The 26425-nt window shown below is 42.6% G+C and overlaps 3 protein-coding genes across 5 annotated transcripts in view; 2 read left to right on the top strand and 1 right to left on the bottom strand.

Moving 5' to 3' along the window:
• Positions 1 to 1311, top strand: part of wipi1 (WD repeat domain, phosphoinositide interacting 1) — a 14911-nt gene extending 13600 nt beyond the window's left edge. The window contains exons 12-13 of one of the 2 annotated variants that reach the window (XM_016679781.1): positions 216 to 369; positions 660 to 1311. In XM_016679781.1, coding sequence (XP_016535267.1) covers positions 216 to 337 — 122 coding nt within the window. In that variant the 3' untranslated portion in view covers positions 338 to 369; positions 660 to 1311. The remainder of the gene's footprint in view (positions 1 to 215; positions 370 to 659) is intronic. The other variant, XM_007568307.2, reaches the window with a different exon arrangement.
• Positions 1312 to 3564: 2253 nt separating this feature from the next.
• On the top strand, positions 3565 to 10618 carry slc16a6b (solute carrier family 16 member 6b). Of its 2 annotated transcripts, none has more exons than XM_016679797.1 (6): positions 3565 to 3649; positions 6252 to 6485; positions 7048 to 7191; positions 8170 to 8298; positions 8407 to 9276; positions 9582 to 10618. In XM_016679797.1, the coding sequence occupies exons 2-6, from the start codon at positions 6254 to 6256 to the stop codon at positions 9833 to 9835; spliced, it is 1629 nt and encodes a 542-aa protein (XP_016535283.1). In that variant the 5' UTR covers positions 3565 to 3649; positions 6252 to 6253; the 3' UTR covers positions 9836 to 10618. The 2 variants fall into 2 exon arrangements, with proteins under 2 accessions (XP_016535283.1, XP_007568368.1); XM_007568306.2 differs by lacking the exon at positions 3565 to 3649 and adding an exon at positions 4667 to 4986.
• A 3076-nt stretch (positions 10619 to 13694) lies between these two features.
• Positions 13695 to 26122, bottom strand: gna13b (guanine nucleotide binding protein (G protein), alpha 13b). Its single transcript, XM_007568305.2, has 5 exons — positions 25755 to 26122; positions 18887 to 19116; positions 18422 to 18472; positions 17262 to 17462; positions 13695 to 16075 (listed from the first exon to the last, which is right to left on the bottom strand). The coding sequence occupies exons 1-5, from the start codon at positions 26035 to 26037 to the stop codon at positions 15683 to 15685; spliced, it is 1158 nt and encodes a 385-aa protein (XP_007568367.1). The 5' UTR covers positions 26038 to 26122; the 3' UTR covers positions 13695 to 15682.
• Positions 26123 to 26425: the final 303 nt, after the last annotated feature.

Genomic DNA, 26425 nt, shown 5'->3' with positions numbered 1-26425 from the left:
TGATTTTTGTGTGATTTTGTTGTCAGCACATTCAACTTTGTACAGAACAAAGTATTCAATGAGAATATTTCATTCATTCAGATCTAGGATGTGTTATTTGAGTGTTCCCTTTAATTATTTGAGCAGTGTATATATGCTGGACGTTATGGTTGTGAGGTCTAAGCTCTGGGGATCTGGAAAGCGTTAACGATTCCTCTGTCTCCTCCAACCTGCAGGTTACTCTGAAGACGGCGGTGCGAAACAGGGGGACGTGATTCCTGAGCACGAGTTTGCTGTGGGGCCGGTGTGTCTGGACGACGAGAACGAGTTCCCTCCTGTGAGCAACCAGAAGTGCTGACTATCAGCCGTAGACTCTCACTGCAGCTGATTGTAAGAAATATCTAACCTTTACGCAACTTGGCTAGTTTCCTGAAGACTTCAGAACCAAAGCGTTTAAGAAGAGGGATTTTAATTCCTAGTGACAAAGTAATGATAATTAGAGAACATGAAACCAGACTAGGCACAAGCATCGAATGAACTCACGAATACATCATTCTAGTTTCCACCGAACATGTTTTATGCGATTATTCATGTATTGGATGTGCAAAGCTCATTTATGTTTCCTGAAGAGTTCAGATCCATGCAGACAAAACTAACAAGTGTTTGTGTGTCTTTTGTAGATCCGTTCTTGCCGCACTGGGACTGGAGATGGCCAGGGCTGAGTGTGCAGAAGAACAGAGAGACAGATGGGCGTCAGCCGGCGAGGTGAACAGAAGAAATCCGTTCTCAGAATTTCAGGGAGGCAAATAATTCCAGCATGAAAAGAGGGAAACACCTGAAGGTCACACAGTAAGGAAAACAAGCTGGGATGTCATTTCATCTGAACATGAAAGTGTTTACTCTGGAATACCAGTTGAAAACAAAAGGCGTGGATAGAGTTTGGAACGCTGAATGCCCAACAAGTCTGACTTTGCTGGAAACATGAGATGCATGCTTGATAGGAAATATAACCACAACTTTGATTTTATTGTTACTTGTCAAATATACAGTTGACATGCATTATTGTAGCGGAATTAGTTTTGCCTTATCATTTCAGTTTACATATCAGGTTTGTATTGTAAATAGTGTTCCGTCTCATCGAATGCATTCAGTGTTTCTGTGTATGCCTGCTGGAGGACCTTCAGCCGGCGGATAAGTACTGTATGTTTCGTTGTGCCTCATATTTTTTTGTAAAAGTAAAATGTATTTTACTAATTGCACAAGACCAAAAAACAAAAAAGAGGAAGAAACTAAATAATAAACTAAAAGATGACTGAAACTATGCAAAGCAAACTAGTTGTCCTGTTTTGTGTTTATAAAACTGAATTCATCAGCTTGTGGATAATTGTGACTTTTTCAAAGAACCTCGTCTCTTTTCCAACTTTTTTCTTTTAAACGGGCTTTTATGGATTACCTAAAAACAGTCAATATCTTACCAGAAAGAGGGACAGATCTGTCACCCCTTCTGGTAAGAACTGTCCCTCAGAGTAAACTCTATGTTTACTGTATAATGTAAACAAACAGTGATTGGATGTTTACATTGCTCACTTTGACATTAAAAGTTTTTTTTTGTTGTTAAAAAAAAGCCAATATTTGTTGATCATGATTGATTTCTAAAAGTAACAAAATGGTAAAATATCAAAAAGTGGGTGAATACTTTTCAAGGGCACATTTTTACTTTTAAAGATATCCCGTTTTTTAAAATAAACTAAAAAAAAGCTGTTTTTCCCTGGTGTACAGGCAGAGGTTGGACATTTGTGACGTGTTCAAACTAATTAACTTTGCCCAGTCCCTGTTATCTGCAGTGGGGCAAAGTATTGTGCAGACTTCTGATTGCAGTGGCACCGATTCTTTAATTTGTACTTTCTAGCATGATATGTGCTCAACCAAGATCAACTATTACTCGTTTGGAAAAACGGTACCTGGTCATGTTAAACACAACACAAAGACCTCAGTGGAGTCCAATCAGAATCCACTACCTGTTGCCATTTTCCATGGGCCACAAACACGTTGCAGACTGGTTCTGGTTTCTGTCTGCGTCATGTTCTCCAGAGTTTAGGGTGTGGCTGACGTCTCGCCTAATTACAGACATTTCCCTTACGGGCATTTTATAAACTATTCTAGTTCCACGCAGAACTTTCCCAGTCAGGCTAGACTTGGCACTTTGATTGGTAAGATGTTTCTTCCTGCTGAATCATGTTATCCACCATCAGCAGTGGAGCCACTGCTTTTATGGCTGATATGTTCTCATTTCTGGTTTTCTGCTTTAACTAAAACCTATGAGGTCCTGACACATCCTGCGATGCTTGAGCAACTATTAAACCACAGCCTACAAAGTCAAAGCCAATAATGAAGTTGCTCTATTTCACACAAATTCGTGGTTGAGGACGCCATTGTTGTTGGCTGAATCCTGAATCCAGCTAGATGGACAGCATGCTGGGATAGAATGAAAAACAGCTCTGTTTTTTATTCATTTTTTAAAAATAACGTCTGTTCTTCTGCACCAATATGCTGCATTGTAAATACTCTGTCTTTTTCATTGTTTAATACACATCCACACTATGTACATTTTTGAAAAAGTGATCCAACCCATTTGCAAATCTCTTGGATCATGAGTCCTATACGTCCATTTCTAATAACTGCACAATAGTTTCTGTTATAGTCTTGGACATTATTATTAATCTTATTTCTTTCTATATTGTTTTGCAACATTTCAGGAACTTTTTGTGTGAACCTGATTATCTGTTGTTGCTCTTACACTTGAATTTCCTCTTTGCAGGACAATACAGACAGGCTGTTTGGTTTCTATTCTAAAACCACCTAACATTTTTAGAGTCTAAGAAACAAAGATCTTTGCAGCAAAGGAAGAGTGAGAAGAAACCCGAGTTTCTGCTGCACATGGAGGAGCTCTCCTGTTTCTTTGGAGGTGGGCGCCCTGAAAGCCACCTCTGGGGTAAATTTTGATACAATACAATCCGTGCCGGATTTTCACACACAGCTTGACTGAAGAAACGTGTAACATGCAGCACAAAATGAAATGAAACATCTTTGGGGAATCGGGAATACCTCTGGTGTAGAAGTGAGACTAAAATCAAATGTTGATTTTGAAAAAAGCAGGTTTGATAAGGAGATTAACTGTAACGTCTTCTGTTTTTGCATCTTTCAAGAGCCAGTCAGTGCTGGATTACATAAGTCTTTTAATCAGACACTGTAGCCTCCTGGACTTTGAACGTGTTTAAACTATAGTGGCATCGTTGGCTACACAGAACACAGACATTGATCTGTCGGTCCGTTCATCCATCCATCAGCCCTTGAATATTTCATGGAGCACTTCAGACCATATGAGACATGTTTTATATAGACGTCACTTGCTTTTGTCACAAACGTACACAAAGCTCCATGGTTTTGGTTTTAAAATGTATTATTTTTTGTTGGTGAGCATTATAAGCCACCTGCAACATCTTAATTATTTTTTTCACATTAATAAAGATGTGCTGCTGTGCCCTATCACGATTTGGGGCAGGACCTGGTTCAGCCTTATCTTAGACACACCCCTGCTTCTTTCAGACCAATATATCAGGCTGGTGAACTTCAGAACATGCCCCAGCACTGAGTGACCTGACAAAAAAAGGTAAGTCATTTGCATCAGACATGTGTTAATACCGGCTAACTTAGTACAAATGTTCATCATCAGCATTAAAATTTGCAAAGTTAAAATTGCTCATAAAGAAACTTGAGAGAGTGTTTCTTTGTATTTATTTAAAGGTTGGGGACCTACATAGTCTTTGCACTCATTTTTAGGACAAACTCAGCTTATGTAAGAACATTATTAATATTTTAAAAGATGATGCCACCTGCAGAATGACTTTTAGTGGAATTATATCTGGGAGGTTTACACCTCCCAGAGGCCTTAAGCTAGTAAGCAAAGCCTTACTAGTTTAAGGCTTTGCTTTAAACTAGTAAACCGGAGAGGAAGTATTCTCTAAAAGCATCAGCAAAAAATATTGATGCATTTAGATTTATTCAGTAGGCTGAATTAAGTTCTTAATATTTACAAAAGCACTGATTACAGAAATAAAATCCAAGTCATTTTAGATCTATGCGACTTCATTCTGCTGTTCTGAAGTTGATGTACTAAACCAAACTAAATCAAATATTTTTGGTTTTCTACAGCTGCATTGGAATGTTCCTTTAATAAACTTGTGATATCAGAATCATATTAAACAGAACCCAGACAGACGCAGCAGGCTGAAAAGGAAGCTGTCAAACCACCTCTAGACTGGAATAAACCTGTTCATCCCTGCCGCGCTACCAGTATTTGCGAGGGCTTTGTCGCGCGCGCCACCTGGAGCTGCTGCATTCAAGTTCAATAGCGAAATCTCACAAATTACATTCTTCTACATTATAAAACAAAATCTCGAGTTGGTTCTTCGCTTTGACGCAAACATGTGAAATAGAATCCATTTTCCCCTTCGTGTTTGATAAATGCCCCAGTTAGTCGGTCTTCTTGTAAAGTGAGGCATTATATTTTCATGTTAACGTGAACGCAACATGAGCGACGGCTCGCGGCAAATTGAAGATGAACGCGCGTGTGAGCGAGGCAGATGCAGTGATAGAATAGCGGCGCGTTCATGGCGCCGGCGACCCGCGTGCTCGCGTTTGAATACCGGCTTGAGCCGGTAAAGAGCTGCCAAGACAGACAGGATATAACTCTGAAGACAAAGGATGCTGCTGCTGCGGCTGGCGGAACAACGTTAGTAACGGAGGAAGTAGCAGATATATTTAACAAAAAAAATATATGGAAATAGTTTTAGATGTGCTAATATTTTTTTAAAAGCGTAATTGTTTTAATTGCAAGAAAAATACCCATCTACAGAAACCTTAATGATACCAAAATGACGAACGGATAAGAGAAGCAAAAAGTCCATAGGACCCAGAAGGCTGCCTGTCCTGCGGTCAGCTCTGCCGGTAAGTCCACATGCGAACTGCTGGATGCTGGCTAACTTCCGCCAACAGGGCAGCGGCTGCCACCTTTTTGCTTTATTACAAAATGCAAGTCTTGCGGGGGAAAAAAACAACAACTTTCTTATTACTTATTAAATCTAACATTTATTATCTTATACACTAACGTCCCGTTTTCTTTCATTTATTTTCAATAAGACGTTTGTAAGTCAGTTAAAACTCATGTAACAGCGGCTGAACTCAATGTGTTGCTGACCTCTTCCTGTTCTGCGGAGAGAGACAGTGTAAGTTTGTAGCCGTCAGAGCCTCCTGCATCAGCGACTGAGAAACCCCTGACATCACTCCGTCTTCCACCTCTGCACTGCGGACCATAGACATCACCGGTCCTTTTCACTACACACACACACAGACAAAAGCCACTAAATGCTTGTAAATGGAAGAAAAAGCATTTAAACCAAATACCACGCGGTGGCGCTGTAAAAACACTCCATTTAAGATTAAAATGACAAAATGTTTTCTAAAGATATATGAGTAATGTATAGGAATAGATTAAATAGAAAATGATTTGATATGTTGGAAGTGAAAAGGTAAATCGTATGATAATGTTCACAACATGGCCACCTGCTTGTGTACATTAATAACCATTAAACAGTTTACAAAAAAAGACATTCAAGTATTTAATAAGAGGGCAGAGTTGCATCCTATCTGCCTGATTTTAGAAAAGTCATTTTTTTAACTTTTGAGAATTTCAGATGATTTAAAAACGAGTTTCATTTGTTCTGGTGAATTATATTCCAAATCAAAATAGAAGAAATAGAACCAGGTCAACCTCCAGGGGGGGCTGTGGGGTTCAATTCAGAAAATCCTCCTTTTTTTCCCCAGAATGTTTTATCTGTTATCTCAGTGTTTCCCATCCTTGGCTCACATGTTTTAGAGGGTTCCCCGTGTCAGCTCACCTGATTTCAGTTGATGGTTGATCAGAAGGGGCAGCCTAAAGCCTGGTGGTCAGTAATAAGTGGTGGCAGATAGCCAGGCTCTGGTTCTGCTGGAAGTTACTTCCTGTTAAAGGGAAGTTTTTCCCCTCCACTGTTGCTACATGCTCATGCAGGAGGAGAGAAGGCTGCAAGGCATCGACTCGATGCAATCTGCTGACTTTCTTGACACTGAAAACTGATAGAAAAATGAACAGGAACAGTTTGTAGAAGACAAACACTGCTCCATCCCACAGAACCCAGCTCAGCGATTTTGTTGTGTGTGTTTCTCTCTTGTAGCCATGAAGACTCCCAGAGTACCTGGTTGCTTGGGCCCAAATGTCTACCCGGCGGTGCCGGACGGAGGCTGGGGCTGGGCTGTGGCCATGACCTTCTTCATAGTGGAGGTCAACACGTATGGTGTCCTCAAGACCCTCGGAGTGTTCCTCCAGGATCTCATGGAGGAGTTCCAGGAGAGCAACAGCCGTGTCTCCTGGGTCATCTCCATCTCCGCGTTCATCTTCGCCTTCACAGGTTGGTCTCCATGGTGATTCTGAACTTCCTGTAGCCTGCTGGTGTTTCTGTTTTAGGGCCCAAGGTTGCAGGTGGAAGTACAGAGAGACAAGAACGGGTCAGAGAATCTGGATCAGGACTGAAACGATTAATCGGATTAAATGTTTCAATCAATGGATTAAAATAATCAATGGATTATTTAATCAATTACTAATTTAGTAATTGATTAATCATTATCTGGAGTATACAGACTCTAAAAGGTCCATTTGCTGAAAGAACAACATAGAGTAGTAATTAAGTTAAAACTTTACAGAAATGTATACATTTTGCATTAAAGATAAAAAACAAACCTTTGTCTGTAAATTTGTTCTACCAAGAACAGTTCTAGCTTCACCTGGTTCACATTCTGTAAAATAAATCTCTTTTAGATGTCCAACTATTAATCAGTCAATCCAAACATACACTGTATTGATTTTAGCCAATCAGAAGGGCCTGAGCTTTTCACATTATAAGTGTATTTTTAGCTGCAGGTGCATGCTTTGCTACAAATAATCACTTTACTGTGTTTCAACCCCACCCTCAGCCCCTGTGGCTTCGTTGCTCAGCAACCGCTTCGGCTACCGTCTGGTGGTCATGATGGGAGGCTTCCTCATGAGTCTGGGGATGATCTGCTCCGCCTTCACCAGCAGCATCTACCAGATGTACGTCACTATCGGCATCATCTCAGGTAATCAATCAATCAGTCAATCAATCTGTCTATCTATCTATCATTTGTTTAAAGGGACTTCTAGCAGTGTTGTGAATCTTTCGGTGTCTAGTGATTTGATTCCATTCAGAAATTATTTTCCGTACAGAAACCAAACAGTTTAGAGATTCTGTTTAAATTATGTGAAAACATTTATTCAAAACTATTCTATAAAAAAAAAAACTACATTTCTTCAGTTTAAACAAAAACAGGTTTGTGCATCAAATTCTGCAACTTAAATGACCGGTATTAGTTTAGTTTAGCTGCCTGGCCTTTTCTTAAATAGAAAGCATCAAAGAATTATTCTAAACACCCGCGGTGGCCCAGTGGATGTGCAGTACGACATGCATGACAGGTATAAATAGAAGCAGCAAATGTGTACAAGTTGAACACATCATAAAATCCATTTTTGAGCATTTTGAATTGATTCAGAATTGCCAGGACTAGGAATTGCAATTCTGTATAGAATGTTTTTTTTTTCTTCACCTCCACTGGACCCGTCTGTTCCTTCCAGAACCTTCTGGTGACCCAGAGGTTCAGAACCTCTGAAACACGATGCAGTGAAGCCTCTCTACCCACCGTAGATTTCTAGGGTGGCCCACAGAGATGCCTGAAGAGAAAGAACTAAAAGTGGAACCTCTGTGATATTTGGACCACAGGGCCTGTGATCCTCACTGCTAGCTCTCCCTCCATGTTTTCCATGTCGTCGTGTGCAGAGGAATGTAGCTAACGTCCCCACTCCTTCTTCTCTCTCCCCTTGTCTCTTTTTTTGTCTTTACATGCATTTTGACTTCTAGCAGTGGCTGTAGCAAACCTGTCTCACCTCAAGCAGCCTGCCAGCTCTGATAAAGGAGTGACCTGCCAGCTTGACCCTTTGACCCACCCCCCCTAGCCATGCAGTGTTCCTCCCATGCGGGCCAGTGGCTGTCATGTCCCCTGTTTCTTTTCTGCTCTCTTCAGGGTTTGGCTTCTGCCTCTCCTTCCTCCCCACGGTCACCATCCTAGCCCAGTACTTCTCCAGGCGGCGAGCCCTCGTCACGGCCATCGCTTCCTCTGGAGAATCCTTTGCCATATTTGCTTTTGCACCTGGTGAGTTTTTACTCTTTTAGCCTCGTTGGCGCTATGGATGCACCGATCCAATTTTTTTACTTCAGCTAAACCTCAGCTCTTATTAATGACATCACCATGTCTCCACAGCGTTCAGCAGACTGAAGCAGGCCATCGGGTGGCGCTGCTGCCTTGTGGTCCTCGGTGCCATGCAGGCGTCTGTAGTCGTCTTCGGCATCCTCCTGCGTCCAATCAGCATCGAGCCAGAGCCGGTGAGGGAGGTCAGAGACTCGGACTCGATGTCGGACTCAGACTCTGAGTCGGCCTCTCTGAAGCAGCAGAGCGCCTATGAACTGGAGAACAAACAGACCCGGACCTCGCTGAGCTCGGCCGTGTCCAGTGGCTCCGGGGACTCGGGCGTGACGTCCCTGTCCTCCTCCGATCAGGATCTGAGGGACAACGCTGAGGAGGCATCACTGTCACCCAGCCTGGTCCAGAAGGACCTGGAGGAAAGGGCCGGGGCCGGGGCTGGAACCCCCCCCAGTCTGCTGGACTTCTCCATGCTGAAGGACGCGGCCTTCCTGTGGTACTGTCTGTTCGGCCTGCTGGCCACGCTGGGCTTCTTTGCCCCGCAGCTCTACATCATCGAGCTGAGCAAGAGCCGGGGTGTGGCCCCCAGTGTGGCCCCCAACATGCTGTCTGTGATGGCCGTGGCTGAAAGCGTGGGGCGCTTCTCCATCGGAGTGGTGATGAACAGGGTGAGCTGCAGGAAGACCCGCGTCCTGCTGGGCTGTGTGGTCGTCATGGCGATGGTTCTGCTGGCCTTCGCCGTGGTGTGGGAGTTCTGGGGCCTGGCGGTGTGCTGCGCGCTCTACGGCTTCTTCATGGGCACCGTGGGCTCCACCCACATCCCACTGCTGGCCGAGGATGAGGTGGTGGGCATCAGCCGAATGCCAGCCTGTGTTGGGGTCTACGTCTTCATCCAGAGCTTCGCCGGCCTGGCTGGACCACCGCTGGGAGGTAAGACCAGTGCGTCCACCGTTAACCAGTCCCTCCAGTAGAAACCAGTAATGCTAATTCACTCACACTTAGAAAATTCAACAGTCATCACAACTTTTCCCAATCACTTTAGTGTTGACTATATTTCCTTCTTTTCTGACAAATCACTGCAACCCAGTTGAAGTTTGACCATTCCCACTAGCACCATCAAGCGTCTGCATTCAAAGTGCACACACGTCGAACTCGAAGCGTCGGACGCATTTTTGACGCATGTAACGCATCTGGTGTGAACGCACTATAACATCTGACTCCACTTTGCCCTCCAGGTGTGCTGGTGGACGTGACCAAGAACTACGGAGCAGCATTTTACTCATGTGCAGCAGGAATGGGGCTCAGCGCCGTCTCCCTGGCTCTGGTGGGCGTGGCCAAGTCCGGACTGTGCCACAGAACAAGTGGGAGAGAGAACAAAGAAGAAGAGCAGGTCTCTCAGGACAATAAACCTCTAGACTTTCTGGAGGTGGACTTGGTAGAGGTGGACTTGGTGGAGACCAGTCCGGTCGATCAGGCTGAGGTCGTCTGAGGCCGACCACAGCTGGAGAACATCTGGTAGGAACCAACAAACAGGATCCAGACGGGAGCTGCTGCTGGTCTAATCTCAGGTGTAACAAGCCCCTCCCTCACCAGATGTTCCTCCAGATGTTTCCAGGCCGTGGGTCATACAGCACCAAAGATACTCTTTGCTCCCAGCAGTAACCAGTACTGAGGGGAACTGGAGGCCGTGGTCATAGGAACACTGGTTCTGGTTCTGCTGGTTGGGGGTGTTCATTTTATTCATTTGATAAGTAAATGAAATGCGATCCTAAATATTCCAGCAGGACGACATCTGTTAGAGGCACTTTCAGCTGAAGGAGTCCAGATGGAACTGATTCTACTGACTCTGCAGCCGTTCTCACGTCCAACGCACATCCTTCTAATATTTCTCATGACTGTAACAAGAGCAATACGGCAGCAGAGAGTGAGCCTTCAGAGGAGATCATGAATCCTAACCACAACTGTTCTGTAGAGCTCCAACCATCAGACGTATTGGTGTGTGTCTGTGACGACACACATTTCACCATGTGGATCCTGATCCGGTGGATCCGGCTGGATGTGGAGCAGCTCTGAGTCTCAGCCTCAGAAACACTCCACTTCAGCATTAGCTCAGTCATTACTGTTTAGAATGTGTGAGGTTTTTTTTAATAGCTTTTTTTAAAAATTGTTTTGTCAATTTTTTAATTAGGTGCCGGTCAGTTTACTTCCTGTGAAGTGCTGAACCACTTCCACTCTTTTTAAAAAAAAATAAATAAAAACCGATAAACCGTAATTTGTGGTGTCTGGAAATGATATTTCAGTTATTGGTTGATGCTCCGTGACGCTCTGGTGTAAGGTGAGCCTTCAGCACCACGGACAGCAACACTGATCCCTCAACACAGTCTGAGCCAATGAGATCAGAGCAGCAGAACGACCCACAGAACCACAACAGAATCCTGGTGGATCCATAGGAGACATGAAGGACTCTAGAACCAAATCCTCCAATTCAACAGAATTAAAGCTGCAGTATGGAACATTTATTAAAATCTTTTTTTATACTTTTGCTAAAACTGTCACTATAACAGTAGAGATAATCTGGAAAAGAAATCAACTTAATTATGCTTCAATCAAATGCTTTGAATTTCCATCCATCCATTTTACACCTTTGTCCCTTAGTGGGGTCAGGAGGTGCTGGTGCCTCTCCAGCCATCGTTCCGGGTGAGAGGCGGGGTCACCCTGGACAGGTCGCCTGTCTGTCGCAGTGCTTGGAATTTAACAAAGATATAAAGAAAATTAAGCTGATACTAAATATTAGGTCATGTTTGATTTTTTTTTTGTTTGTTTTATTTTGAAAGTTCTTTGGCTAGGGTACTTATTTCAATTGAAAATCATGTGACTTTACCTTAATTTTAATAGTCCATGCATCTATCCTTCGCCACAAATATGTCACTCACAAAAAAATTCTCTAATTCTCCCTTAATTATTAAAGCTGACAGCCAAACATGAGAGTGACCTTGAACGGTTCTATTCAAATTTTATTTACTCTATTTTTCATCTGTTTTCAGTCTTTTCAGAGGAAGAGCACTTTTAGGGCTCAGCACTGCCCCCTATCAGTGAGCCACGGTACTTTCTGCCTCACTGTGCGCATTTTCTCTGCACATTTATGGCCGATTAGAAAGTCTAAATATGTCACATACTAACATTCTAAAAACCAAAGCTCTCGATTTATCGGTTGATCTACATTCCTATCCTCATCTTTGGTCATGAGCTTTGGGTCATGACCAAAAGAACGAGATCATGGATACAAGCGGCTGAAATGGGTTTTCTCTGTAGGGTGGCTGGGTTCTCCCTTGGATATCTCCAAGGGAGCCACCCTACAGAGAAAACTGTAGGGTGGCTCGGTCATCCGAGAGGGACTCAGAGTAGAGCCGCTGCTCCTTCACGTCGAGAGGAGCCAGTTGAGGTGGCTCGGGCATCTGGTTAGGATGCCTCTCTGGTGAGGTGTTCTGGCCTCATCCCACCAGGAGGAGGCCCTGGGGAAGACCCAGGACACGCTGGAGGGACTATGTTTCTCAGCTGGCCTGGGAACGCTTTGGGATTCCCCCTGAAGAACTGGAACAAATAGCTGAGGAGAGGGAAGTCAGGGCCTCCCTTCTTAAGCTGCTACCCCTGCGACCTGACGCCGGCGGAAAACAATGGATGGACTAACATTCTGTGTGTGTGTGTGTGTGTATATTATATATTATACTGTATATATAAATAAAACCCTAGGGTCATGGTTATGCTGCCACAGTGTATATACAGGTTAAGAGTTGGGGGAAATCTGTATTGTATCAAATATCCGTTTCCTCCACTGTATGGAAGTTTGTATTTGTAATACATCAAGTGTGTGTGAATTACAGTGTATGTTGACCCTACAGGTCTCACCTTCACATTCAGTCTGCAGTAACGCCAAACAACAGTGACAGTAGCCGTTAAAAATCAGCTGATTTATTGAGGAGTGTCGGCGGTTAAGACATTATAAGTTAGACTTTACAGCCAGAGCTGTTTTATCAGAACAAACCCAATCTGGGAGCACAAATGCAATATTTAGTGGCAACAACATTACACAAAGACATGGCATTCTGTGTGTCGACAAAGAGGCTGTTGCTAACATAGTTTAAACAAGATGGTGGCATAAAAACTCTCATTCCTATAGAGTAGTGCTGCATCAGAGCTTAGACCTTACAAAAGCTGACTTCCTTCAAAGGGTAATCAGACATGTGTTTCGTTTCTGTAACTTCAGAGAAACTTCAAAATCTGCACCTCAAACTGTAGTTATGGGTCTGAAGAGTCAGGTTCACCAACCAGAGGAGGCAACTTTCAGCACCAGCAACAAGAAAACGGTAGAAGGCAACTAGAGACAGTAAGACATATTGTGCAACATCTGGAGGTTTGGAAGAACAGTAACCCTTAAGAGTGTGAGATTGCATCATATAAGGCTTCAGTGTTGTTAGAAAAAGTTAATCAGAATCATAATGTTTGCCATGGAGTTGCCATGGAGACATGTTTCAGGAGTGTGGGCATGACATGTAAAAGTAGGCATGAAGTTTAGTCCAAAAAAAATACTTCAAATGTAAGAGTATCCATAAGAAAATACCATTGGTCCAATTTCACATGCCAGCTTAAAAAAAAAAAAAAAAAAGTTATTTGAACCCAATAAAAACTTCAGAAGGCGTTCAGCAGAGTAACAAGCCAGTCAGGCGTTTACCTCTGTCAAAAAAACAGGTCAGAGTGGGACCTCCATGGAGCTGCTGCAGCAGATTTACATCTGCGGTACCAACACAACACAGAACGTTTACAACCCACAGTCTGCAGAGGCAGCCCCCTGATGGTACAAAGTGTTAGAAATATCCTGAGGTTAATAAATGACAAAAACACCTAATTATGCGGGCCGCTCGTTCAGAACAGCAGGAAACAAATCAAAATCAGCAAGTGCTCAATCTGCCTTCCTCACACTCAGCGTAGAGAAGTCCAAACATCAGAACCAGATGTTCCTCTCCCACATCTCTCAGAGCAAAAAACACACAAAAAAAAAAAAAACAACATCCGACACCATACAAAAAGACACAGCACAAGATCCAAAAGGAGAGCCTCCGAAAAAAAAACAGCAGAGACACAAAAAACACAGACTCCACAGAGCTACACGAGAGGGGGCTAGAGAAAAAAAAACCAAAAGGAAAAAACACAAAAAGGCGCATATAAAAACACCCTTATAACACTCTAAAAACCTTACACAAAATCAGAAAAACATAAAAACAAAAAAGAGGGGGGAGACACAGCGCCACACATAAGATCCCCCTGTGAAAAACACACAAAAAAAAGGACACACAAAAAGTGTATATTCACAGAAAAACTGATATAAAAGTAAAAACACTGTAAAACAAGCAAAAAATATTACACCAGTTGAAGTGAACATTGTTTTATACATGAAGGCCATTGGAGGCACTTCACCTCTGACCTCCACTTCCTGTGTGAATGGCTTCCAGTTGCTACATAAATAACATCCCAGTGAAAAAGTGACACCTTGGCTTAAACCACCCAGAGGTTAAAGTTGTTGAGGGTCAGCAGGTGTCGCCTCTTGCCTTGATCCATCTCAGGCTAGCCGTTAGCGCCATCTGCTGGAACCAACTCATCTCCGCTTAGACTCCAGTAGTCACACATGGCAGGCGGAACAGCAGCCTTCCTTCTACTAAAACTCACTGTCAGTGCCAATCCGATGGGATGGCGAGACAGCAGTCCAGACAGAGGACACTCCTCTGGACGGAGCAGCAGCAGCCGGAACACAGAGTGTCTCTGTGTGTGTAAACAGAGTGTTGCTTCATCTGTACACACACACACACACAGACAGAACTTTCTTGTCTGGCACCGCAACATAAACACATCTCAGCCGTTAGCCAGCCTGCTCCATCTAAAGATCTGGAAAAGTCTTCCTTCAAGTCGTCCCGTAGTTTGTCTCGTCCTTCTGTCCAACCATAACTCAGCTAATGGGACTCCTCGTTAGCCGTCTTCGTATCAATCAGAGGAAGACACATGAAGCTGGATTTTCTCCATGTCTGCAGTTCAAGGTGAACTGAGTAGATAACAGGAAGGCTGAATGAAGCTCACTAACGTTTTCCAGACAGAGCTAAGTGATGGAAACCGAACTTATCGCTACCAAAAGATGCTGAAGACACTTTAAAATATCAACTCCAGTTCCTCTCCCTTTGTCGTGAACCAAGAGTGACAGTGAGGGCTCTCTGTCGCAAAATGTGACGTCTTCTCTCTAAAGCTAGAATCAACAAAACAGGTCAGAGATTTACAGAGATCAGTCGGACCGTTCAGACTGAACTAATGGATCAGAACCTTCATATCGGAAGGTTCTGATCCATTCAGAAAACAGCAGATCATTGGAGGCACTTCACCTCTGACCTCCACTTCAGATCAACATACATTTTATACAATAGAAGCGGCCAGCAGGGGGAGCCGCAGAGTAGCACACAGGTAGCAGTACTCCCTTTTGTTTGGAAAACAGGGTGAGGAAGGGCCAGGTGGGTCAGGTACCGGTACCATTCAGAACATCTCAGGCAGTAAACACAAAGTGGGCCACGGCAGCTTTTTACTGTCATCACTTTAAGTGGTTCAAAAAAAGTATAGGTCTGATAGAGGAGGGAACGGTTTGGCATCGTTGATCTGAGGAAGAGCTGCTCTGAAAAACTCTTAGGAACCTGAAAAAAATCTTCTTGCACATTAAACACTAAAACCCTTCATCAGCCCGGGGCCTGAACGAGGCCAGACTTCTGCTTTCCAAGCACAGGAAGTCTCCTCGCGTCCGGACCCGGTGTCCTAGCGGTTCTGATCGGCCTCAAATCACAGAGAGGGGGTTCCTGCTGAGCCCCGAGTGGAAGCCTCGGTTAGAGCTGGAAGGGCCAGAGATGATGGGGCCCATTGGCGAGCGGAGAACAGAATTCATCAGTACGATTAGAGATTAGAGGACATGACATGATTAGATGATACAGGAGAATTCCTAATACTGACTAACACTGGTCAGAGTATCAGAGCAACACATGATGGAATACTGCACAGAGGTCTCTTTCAGAGGGGGGCGCTCTCAGCCGCAGCTGGCTGTTATCAGTCACAGTAAGGCAGGCAGCCAGCGTGGGGGTTGGGGATAGTAGTGGTGGCTTTAATACTCAGTCTGAGTTCAAACAGGAGCAGGAGGGGAGCTGGAGTTGGGGGGCCAGGGGGGGAGGTGCAGGGATACTGTAGGCATGAAGGCACTGGGTCACCCGGTTCTGTCTGCATCACCCCCCTCCTCCACTCGCTCCGGTCCGCTCCCTCACTGCAGCATCAGCTGCTTGAGGTTGTCGTGCAGGATGGTGTCCTTGACATCGCGGAACACCAGCCGGATGTTTGCCGTGTTGATGGCCGTGGTGAAGTGGTGGTAGAGCGGCTTCTGCTGTGGGTCGCGCGGCTTCTGCTGATGGTCGCGCCGCTTCCGGCGGAAGCACTCCACCAGGAAGTGCTGCACGGCCGCCAGGTTGCCGGCCTCGCCCGAGAACTCAGGGAAGTAGTCCTTGATGGAGACCTGCTTCACCTTCTCCTCCAGCAGGTCCGTCTTATTGAGGAACAGGATGATGGAGACGTTGCTGAAGACCCTGTTGTTAACAATGGTCTCAAAGATGTTGAGCGACTCGCTGAGCCGGTTGGTCTGCCGGTCCTCCATCAGCACCTGGGGGAGGTCAGAATGCAAACCGGGCCGTGAGTTCTTAGCTGACGGTCTGAGCCATAACTGTGACCCACTGGGGAAACATGTGAGTGGAAACAGGAACAGGACAATCCGACAGAGGTTCTGCTTTTATCAGAGACCTTTATGTGTATATACTGCAGGACATCTCACACCAATCTGATGGTTCACATGGCAACAGACTGCCAGGTACTGAGCCAGTCATGTGATCCAGGTGAAACAAGCATTGCAAAGTTACAGGATAGTAACTATATATTATGCAGATAAATGGATTATATAAAACAATCGGATTCAATTCAATAATTCTTCAAGTACTTAGATGTTTTTCTTCTTCATGCTTTTATTTCAAAGTGTATTTTCTAATGAGGTTTGTACAGTTTCCTCTTTCTTTTAACGTCCCTCAGCCGATCTGCTGACTGTTCAGAGCGCTGCAGCCGTACTGATCATAGTCATGTGATGTAAATGGGTGGATGTTAATTATCACTTCTGACAGAGTTGTTTGACTGCTAGTGTACGTCTGTAGCTTTAAAATGTCCACTGTTGGCAGGTTTGTGATTTAATATTAAAACTAACTTGACCGTTAGCCTTTAGCCTTTAGCCAGATTAATTCCAGATGCTCTTCTGCAGCAGTCCAGTTAAAACAGCATTTATAACAAAGCGGATTCATGCTGATGTTCAGCTTTATTTATTCACTTGTGTTTATTTTACCTTAATAGTAAATCTGAGCTTCATTTATTCCTGTATTTTCAGAAACTACACGGCTGTAAGTCGCAGTTCCTCAGTAAAGCGACCAGCGCAGTGGTCAATTAGGGAAAAATGATCATCTCTCTACAGAATCCTGTAGAGATGAAGATGTGTGTGGAGTTACTGATGATCTACAAGTAGCCCAGAATGATACTACTGACAGCTAAACACGGTGGTGGCAGTATGGTGGTGTGGGGCTGCTTTATAATCGATGGAATCATGAATGTCCCTCAGTGGTCATGTTAAAGTCTCCTGGTCGGTTGTCACAGCAGTGATGTCTGCTGCTGCTGCAGAACTCTGAATGTGGAAAAGCTTCACCGATCAGGAGCTAACTGAAGCATTTTTCTTTTACGAGAAAATATGGAGGAGACGTGCAGCAGCCGACCTGCAGCTGCTCCCAAATCCCAGAACAGGACATGATACCCACCTGGTCATACTCAGAGGAAGAGACGAGGAAGAGGATGGAGGTGACCGAGTCGAAGCATTCGAACCAGCGGCGCCTCTCCGACCGCTGACCGCCAACATCCACCATCTTGAAGGGAACGTTCTTGATCTCAAAGTTGTACTCATGGATCCCCTTGGTGGGCTTCCTGGCCAGCAGGATGTCCTGTTGGCTGGGAAGGTAGTCCTGCAAGAAGACCATGTGATTCTGGTCAGGGTCCAGAGAAACATCAATAAAAAAACAAACCAAACAAGCCTTAAACACAATCAGTTCAGCACCAAGATGGAGGCGTCCACTTCAGATCTGTGAGCCAAGCTTTTATTGTGAAAATCAGCTTTGAGTGGCAGTGAAAGTACGTTAGAATAAATTTACAGACAAAGGGTTTTATGTTATCTTAAATGCAAAATGTAGATATTTTTACTTTTTTGTATTTTCTTACTAGTTGTAGACTTAAAGGTCTGAAAGTTTTCTCTCAGCAAATTACCTTTTTTACAACTCCAGGTCACGATTAATTGGTTACTAAATTAGTTAACTGTTATTTCAATAATCTACTCATCATGAGCATAAAACTAATATTTCTACTGAAGGTCATCAGTGAGACCAGCCCACTGTCCTGTCAGCGCTATGACGACGGTCGTCACTCAGTGGGTGTAAATGTTGCTGAACACGCTGCGGCTGTGACTGATAACATCACACCAAACACATTCAGACGGAGTCCATACAAGTCGAAGACAGACCTCTGTTACCATAGCTACAGGAAGATGTATGGACTTGCTTCCTATTCATTTCTAGCAGAGGTTCTGATGACTCACAGGAACATGGAGCCATCCGGCGGCCCTAGAATCCCCGTCACCGTCTGCAACGCCACCACAATACGGCTTTTAGTTTCTGCATGACTTCATCTCTAGTTCTGATTCTGTTCTGGAAACACTCCTGATCGTTTTACACAGAAGTAAAGGGTTTGGTTCCTCTATGTGTGAGAACTAAGCAGCAGCAGAAGCAACGTTCTCACTGAAACAAAACACAGGAAGAAAGCACTTTCACTTCTCTTTCCAATAAAACACACAAGCGTCATCACGCCCATCTGCTCCATCAGCCATCCTGCTTGGTCGGGGGGGCCGCGGGTGAGGGTGGGTGGGACTTACTGACTCTCCGAGCTTTTCCAAATGATCCAGGAAGTACTTGACTGACTCGCCCTGAGAAAAGAGAGAGAGAGAAGAACATCTCAGTCTGAAATGAAACAGAAAAACCTGAAGCAGCTCTCGTCTTTACAGGACAGAAGGCTCCAGTGACTTATGAAGCCAAACCAATCACATCGCACCGTTTACCCTAAAGCAAGTAACTCTGACCGTATTATGCTAGAGAGGAGAACCCAGTCGGACCGCTGGCAGCGTATCGAGATGAGCTCAGACCACACATGGAAAAACCCACCACTTGTCCTAGTGCAATCCTCAGAGGCAGAGTTGCAGTCTTTCTTTCTGTTCCCTCCAAAGCCACTGCTGCCTTTACAAAGCCAAGCTGCCATTTGCTACTTTTAGCAGGAAACCTGAGCCAACGCTCAGACGGGTTACGTCAAACAAGCTTCCAAAGTGACCGTGTGCTCCACTCACCAGCTGGAACTCCCGGCGTCGATCATAAGCGTTCTGGATGCCCTCGTCGGCCCACAGGGCCCGGATGGACGGCAGGTAGTGCTGGAAGACTTTGGGCTGCACCATGCCGTGACCTTGGGCCATGGCGGATCGGGTGTCGAACGCCATCATGGTCTCCCCGTGCTGCTGGTTGGACGGGTCGCCCCACGGGATGTGAAGCTTCTCCCGCGCGTCCACCAACACCCGGATACCTGCGGGGAGGCAAGGGAAGACTTCTTAGTGATACGGAAGTCTAACCCGATTCAGTATGCTGTTGCTAAGAAACCAACATTAGGCTGTAAAACCGGGATCCAGAGGCCAGCAAGGGCTTTTTAAAACATCTATTAAAGTCTAAAAGATTATAAATTAGGACAGGCAGCAACTAAAGATTATGTTAGCAATCAATTATTTTGATGATTAATCAATTAATTACATTTAAAAAAGGCACAATGTGCAGTTCCTTTAACAACTAAAGCTTATTTTATACAATATTAGAAATAGATAAGAAAAAGTAAATAAACAATCCAACTGTTCTTTAAAATAAAAAATATGACATTTTTTTTAAACAAAATTCAAATCAGATGAGGTGTAAAGCTGCTAGTTGAGGAGTTCTGGGTTGAACATATTTACTGATAAAGAAGTTTTAATGCAAATTGTATGTTATTCTGTACAGTTTTGGCTAAAGTCTTGCTCTGTGCCTTTGGTTAGGAAATGGCATTTTTTCCCCCAGAAAATTTCAAAAACTTTACATCCATGACTAGAAAAGAAGAGATGCTACTGCAAGGTGAACAGGATCCCAGACAGAAACCAAAGGAACATTTCTGGTTTTGTTCATCACCACCATGAGTTTTTTTTTAACTCAACTGGAGTTGAAGGGCAGACGTTCAGTTTTTAGACCTGCCTGTCACTGCAGCTGATCTGATTCAAACAGTAAACTCGTCCCTCTCATCAGGCGTTTTTTCATGATGTCTTAGGTTAGTTCTTCTAATGTCTGTTCTCCAGAATCAAATCAGTAACAATGGCATTCCTGCTGGTGACTCTTGCAGGACATTGACCGGGTATTTTAACAGAATCCATGAAAAGCCTTGTGCAGAGAAGCAGAGTTTCCCCTGGTGTTTCATAAGCCTGGCAGCCCACCAGGCTTTACTTGCTATCCCCCCAGGATAAGAATTGTTTATTCATTTATTATAGGGTTTTCTATAAAGACGGGTTAAAGAGTCCCTTTGATGAAACGATTGTAAACACAATGACAACATAGTTTGGTCAAAATGTGAACACAAGACAACTGAAAGAAGTCAGGTGTCATTTTTATTCATCACTTCCTGTCTTTACTGGTTTACATGCCTTCAGCTAATAAAAGTGACACATCATGGATAAAGTGAAATTTTGGACACTTATTCGGATGGAACAACTGAAATGCAAATAATTGGCATTTAATTTAATTGGATTTTTTTTAGTTGATTTTTAAGTATTGTTGATCTTCCAACCACACATAATTACCTTGTCTTATTTTAAAATTTCTTGCCAACTTTTAACATTTTTTAACCCAAAAGGTTTTTTTTAAAGTAAGCTGATTAACCTGACACCTCCACCACAGGGCTTAGCCAGTTACCTGGAGAAAACCCTGGAGGAGAGTCCCCAAAAACTGACCCGGCTTAAAAAAACAGATCTCCTCACAAGTATCATAAGAATCCTGACTGAAAACTCCAAACTTTGAGGTAAAACACCATGAATAATCCTGCTCACAGCAATCTGCTAAACTTCAGTCTCATCACAGCTCCTGAACTCTGACTTAGCCTTGTACAATGGACTTATGTATCTCAGCTGCTTCACCACCACAGGTTAAAGCTGACAGCTCAGGAATAAGCATATATATCTTTAGTTCCTGAAGTAAACAGCTGGTGATCTCGTGATCTTTCCTGTTCCTGCTTTAAACTGGAAACGGCAGCAGTGTTTCACTGCTTTCATATGCTGAGCCATCATGAAAGGCCTGCAGAGACGGTGGCTCTCCTACTGTGTGTTCTCACATCGACACTGTGGGGATAAAACACCTAAACACATCGCAAAGACGATGCCAGTTCCAGAATGTGATGTTTGGATGAAATTCAGGTCTTAAATCAAGTATTATTTGATTCATATCAAGGTTGTATGGGGCCTTAAGAAGAACAATTTACATCATCACCACAGCAAACAGTGGACTTTGGGAGAGGGGGCCAAGTTTTAATTGGCCAACCTTAAAAGCAATCAGTAATAATTGGTTATTATTTGCTCAAAAAGCTCTAAATACAAAGCTTTTTGAGCAAATCAACTCACGAGATTAGATTGTAACTATGGTAACACAGCAATATATGAAGATTTTGCTTTAAAATATTTTTATCTCCACTGAGAGAAAAATAAAGAGAGAATGGTTTATCTCTCACATTTATCTACTGAGATAAATCTCTCTACTGACAGATAAATGTGTTTGAATGAGACCATTCAACCACATTTAATGTAATTATCATTCCCAATAAACAAACGTTAAAATCATTGCTCTATGGTCTGTGTTAAAATGTAAGCATTTATGGGGCTATGCAAATACAAATTCTTCTTCCACTTACTTTTTTTAATCCATTAAAGTGAAGGTATTCCAAAGTTCTCAATAGTCTTTATTATCTCATTTTTAAATCCAGTCTTAGTATATTTACTTAAATTCAAGCAGCCTGTCTTCATTCATAAAATTAAAAAGATGTTCAAAATATATGATCAGGTACCCAAACTTCAAGCATATTTTGAAGCTCATTTTTATGAGTCAACAAAAACCAAATAAAACATTGTTTGGTTTAAGGCTCTAATCTGACTGAGAAAGGGGAAGTTACGTTGGTGTTTACTTTAAATGAGACACTGAGGGAGCCAAATCTCAGCCTTCATCAGACAGACCGTAGTAACTTGGTTTATTTTTCAGAAATCCCAGAATGCTGGAATGATCGACTGCAGCAAAGCTTTTCTCTGATCTTTACTCAGGCTGCTGACAGAAAGAAGCCAACAAGGAGAAGGACTGATCCAACATGTTCATGTGTTTAAATGTTCAAAAATATATTGCCAATAAAAACTGACATAATCTGGTATACAGTTTGGGACACTCTTTAGAAACACTGAGCTAACCAACCGTGAGGCATTCAGCTGATGTCTGGTTTTTTTAAAGCTCCAATCTGCTGATACTCATTTGAGCTAATTTCAATTTATTCAAATTAACTCAAACAAGAGCCACTTTTAATCACAGTTCAGCACTGGAAGTTTTTCTAATGTCAACATTCACAGTTCTGCTTTGTTCCATTTGGAGAGAAATAAACATTTATTAGCAAGAAGCACTGCTACATTATAGAAGTGATCAAACACAAACCTATTCAGTTTATCTTAATTAAAATAAATTGTTTCCCACAGCAAAACACGCACACACACACGCACGCACGCACGCACGCACGCACACACACACACACACACACACATTACAAAGCATTTTTGTGCAAGACATTCAACTCCATGTGTAAATGTAAAGCTAGAAATGCATCAATTCATCTCATAGGAGAAATAAATACTGCTGTTACAAAGAGGCTACAGATTTTCCATAAGGTTGCATTATGCAATATTGCAGTGGATGGCCTAGTTCCAGCAGGTCTGGCTAACATCATAACCACTGTAATCTAATCAGGCCTGGCACAGACAGAAATGGCCACGGCGCATGCTGGCTGACAGCTTAGCTGCTGCTGGAATATTTGGAATTAAAATCTTAACAATTAGCACTTGTTGCAAGGTTCAACATAATGAAGCCGTCATCCGAACTTAAACATGTTACGCCAAAGCAGACAGAGGCCAGGAACAGCTGGTCCTCCTGTAGAGAGGATCCCAGAATGCACAGTAGCAACATAAGAGAACGTCATTACCTTTAAGAAGGAGATAATGGCTCCTTCAGCTAGGGCTGAAATGATTTGTCAGATTGAAATCAACTAATTTAGTAACTGATTGTCAACTGGAGAATACAGACAAAAAAAGGCAATTTTGTGAAAGAGCAACAGAGCAGTAATTATCCTTCTGTACCTGTAAATATGTTCTAAAAATATCTCCTATTAAGCACATTTTGCTTAATAGGAGATATTAATATAAATAAAAAAGATAAACAGATCAGTCCTACACTGTATTGATGTCAAGTCAAGTAGAAAGTCAAGCTTTTCACATGTTACAAGTATTTTTTAGCAGCAGATGCATCCTTTGCTAGAAATGATCAAGTGTTCACTAAAAGAAAGATGTTTTTTATATGCTTTTTTTTATTATTTTAAAAAGTAGTTGAATCCTGTTTTCTAATATTGTATTCAAAAAAGCTTAAGTGGTTAAATGAAAAATCTCCAGAATGTGCAGATATTTTTCTACCTGATTAACCAATTAAGCATCAGACTAATCGCTAACTAAAATAACTGTTAGTTGGAGCCCTAATAAAACCTGTTTTTCTAAGCAAACAGAAAATTTGCTTAGAAAAACTTCAATATTTTATTAAAATAGCTAATGTTATTGCTCTATTTGACAATGAGGATTTTAACTGTAGCTGGTTAATTCACACAACTCTGAACATCCTCACTAGGCCTGTCATAACAAATTTTACTGGATGATAAATTGTCCCTGAAGTTATCGCGATAAACGATAACATTGTTGCTTTGAGACAACTTTGAAGCGATGTAACGGCAAAGGCATAGTAACACAAAAACACATTCTCTACGATTAATAAACTTTAGCAAACATTTAACACTGTAACTGGAAGAGATTTTAAATATCCAAAATGAACAAATAAAATGAAATATGAAGTCTCTATAAACAAAACTGTCTTTCAAAAAGTTTTACTTGAGACCAAAACACCAGATTGAAGACTTTTATCATCCAGTTTTTGGTAGAAAGAGAAAAACAATAAATCATGCAAATGAAAACTATTGAACTTGTTTTAATTTATCATGCGATTTATTTATTTATTTTTTATTGTGACAGGCCTAATCCCCACTATCTATCTATCAAAGCAAATATATGTATTACAGTAATAATAATGTAAAAGTGATGCGTGATGTTTTGGGAGTAGTTGCTGCAGTTCCTTTATTGACTTAAATCATATCTGTAACATCAGCTTTAATAGTGTCACATGGAGACAGTGGTTGAAGGCTGTCATCCCATCACCATCTCATACTGGTCCATGTCTGCTAAACTGTCAGTGTGATGGATTTCATCATGATGAATGAAACTCATGTGATATACTTCACTGGGCCCACACCACCGTAGAAATATTTTTAAGTGACTCAGTATGTTCTGACCCAAACGTTTCCGTCTGGCAGCTCAGTCAAAGCGTGTCTAGAAATAAGGGCCACCAAAATATTCACATTTCAAACTCTACAGAGAGCAAACACACAACCGCACCCCCACTACGTTACGGCTCTTATTTCTGTAATGTTTTTTCTCTGTTATTGCCTTGATGTTCTCTTCAGGGATGCAAACAATTGACCGATTTATGATTGACTGGCAAGTAATGGTTTATTAGAATACAATTAGCTCCAATCAATTAACTAATAACGACTGCTTTCACCAGTTCTTCAGGCTGAGGATCATTTAACCCGTTTAACAAACACTTACAAACCACCTAACGTAAAATTGTCCCACAATAACAAAACATCTTAATATGTACAACCTCTTCTTTACCAAAGGTGTGCATTAATACAATTTTCTAGGGCTGTTTGTAATTTACAAGCATAATTTAAGAAAATAGATTTGAATTTCTTTGGCAGAAACAAAAATCCTCTTCTGCACAATTTAAATATAAAAATAATACACCCGTTTCTATCAGTTGTACATATTTTTTTTCTTTCCACCGGTATCTTCAGTTTTTCATCTGAGTTAATATCAGCCCAGTTTTATTCATTGTATTGAAATGATGAAAAATGACCAATATTGGTACAAATAATATAGGAATTTTGTTGTGATTTTTAAAGAACCATTGTTTTCTATTTTTGGGGGGGATAAAATAAAGAAAAATGTCAAACTTTGTATATACGCTTACGAATGTTTTTCCTTGAAGCCCTGAGTTATCAGGAGGAAGCGTTGAAGCAGAGAAAACCGAACAGATGGAGATACAAAGAGAGCAGCGAAAATAAAACTAGGAAGATCGAGAGCGACAAGTTAGAGCTGCGTGATGGGCAAAGTAAAACTCCTAAGTAATAATGAACTCCGCTCCACACACACACACACACACACACACAACAAGTACAAGCATAGAGGAATAAGGAAGCACTTCCCAGTTGTCGCATACAAGGTCGGTTCATTTTAGTGCCACATCGATCTGGTTCCTGTTTCGTGGCTGTCAGAGGTCAGTCGTGTTTTTAGTCAATCTAGAGAGGAATACCTGAGAGCTGTTCTGATCTGGCGATAGCAGCGTTTACAGTAAACACGCACTTTATCACAGCAGTGCGGTGTCACGCTCTTCACGCACTGCCAAGGGGCGTGTGGGACGCTAACAGACAGCCAAGAGGAACACTGGTGATGTCAAACCATCGCAACTAAATACTTCGGGTTGAGCGTCCAGAATAAAAGTTAAAGTCTTTTTAATGCGTACACCCTCCATGGCTCCCATCAGTATAGCATCTACCAGCATGGGCGTTTCTTGGTTGCCTAAGCAGCTAAGCAGTCCGGGGAGGGCAGCCTCTCCACCAGAGTATCCCAATCAGTGCAGCTAGCGTGGCTCAAAGTTCCCACACAACACCCCACCGCCACGGCGAGCACAACACACTTCTCAATTAGCCATGTTCACCACATTAAGCACAGCTTCGCAGAGCAGTCTTACCTTTAATAACATTACTAAAAATCGTGGCTCTGAATTCTTCTTTGGCCTTCTGATCGAAGTCCTCCCCATGGATAATGCGCATCTGTTTGAGGAAGGTGGACTTGCCGCTCTCTCCCGCTCCGAGTAGTAAGATCTTTACTAACCTTTTAACGTAAGTCTTATCTCGATTAATACACTTATCTATCTCCTTCGACCTCCGCAGCTGCTCTGCCTCCCCGCTCGTGAGGAAACAGTTAGGAAAACATAACGATAAAAGGGAGCGGGACGGCAGGAAGTCCGCCATCTTTGAAACAACTTCATCGATACAGTGTGTGAGTTGGTGAGGAGAGCTGAGCTCAGCCCGGACCGCTGCTGCTGCGTTCACGTGTAGTCCGATTTTGACACTTCCCAGCGTACAGACAGAGAGGAAACAATTGTTCAAATTCACCAAAGCGGAAAAAAAATGAAGAGACCACTTAAAATGATCAGTTTCTGTGACCTTACTTTTAATATGTATATATTTGACTAAAATGAACATTGTCCTTTTATTCTATGACCTACTGACAACATTTCTCTGAAATTTCGAGCGAAAAATTTAGTATTTATTTGCAGAAAATGAGAAATGGCCAAAATAACGACAAAAGATGCAGCGCTTTCAGTCCTCAATTAATGCAAAGAAAACAAGTTCATAT

The sequence above is a fragment of the Poecilia formosa genome, unplaced genomic scaffold (assembly GCF_000485575.1).
Source record: "Poecilia formosa unplaced genomic scaffold, Poecilia_formosa-5.1.2 Scaffold220, whole genome shotgun sequence".
NCBI lineage: Eukaryota > Metazoa > Chordata > Actinopteri > Cyprinodontiformes > Poeciliidae > Poecilia > Poecilia formosa.
Note: the sequence above shows the minus strand (reverse complement) of the source record. Positions and strands in the feature narration are given on the sequence as shown.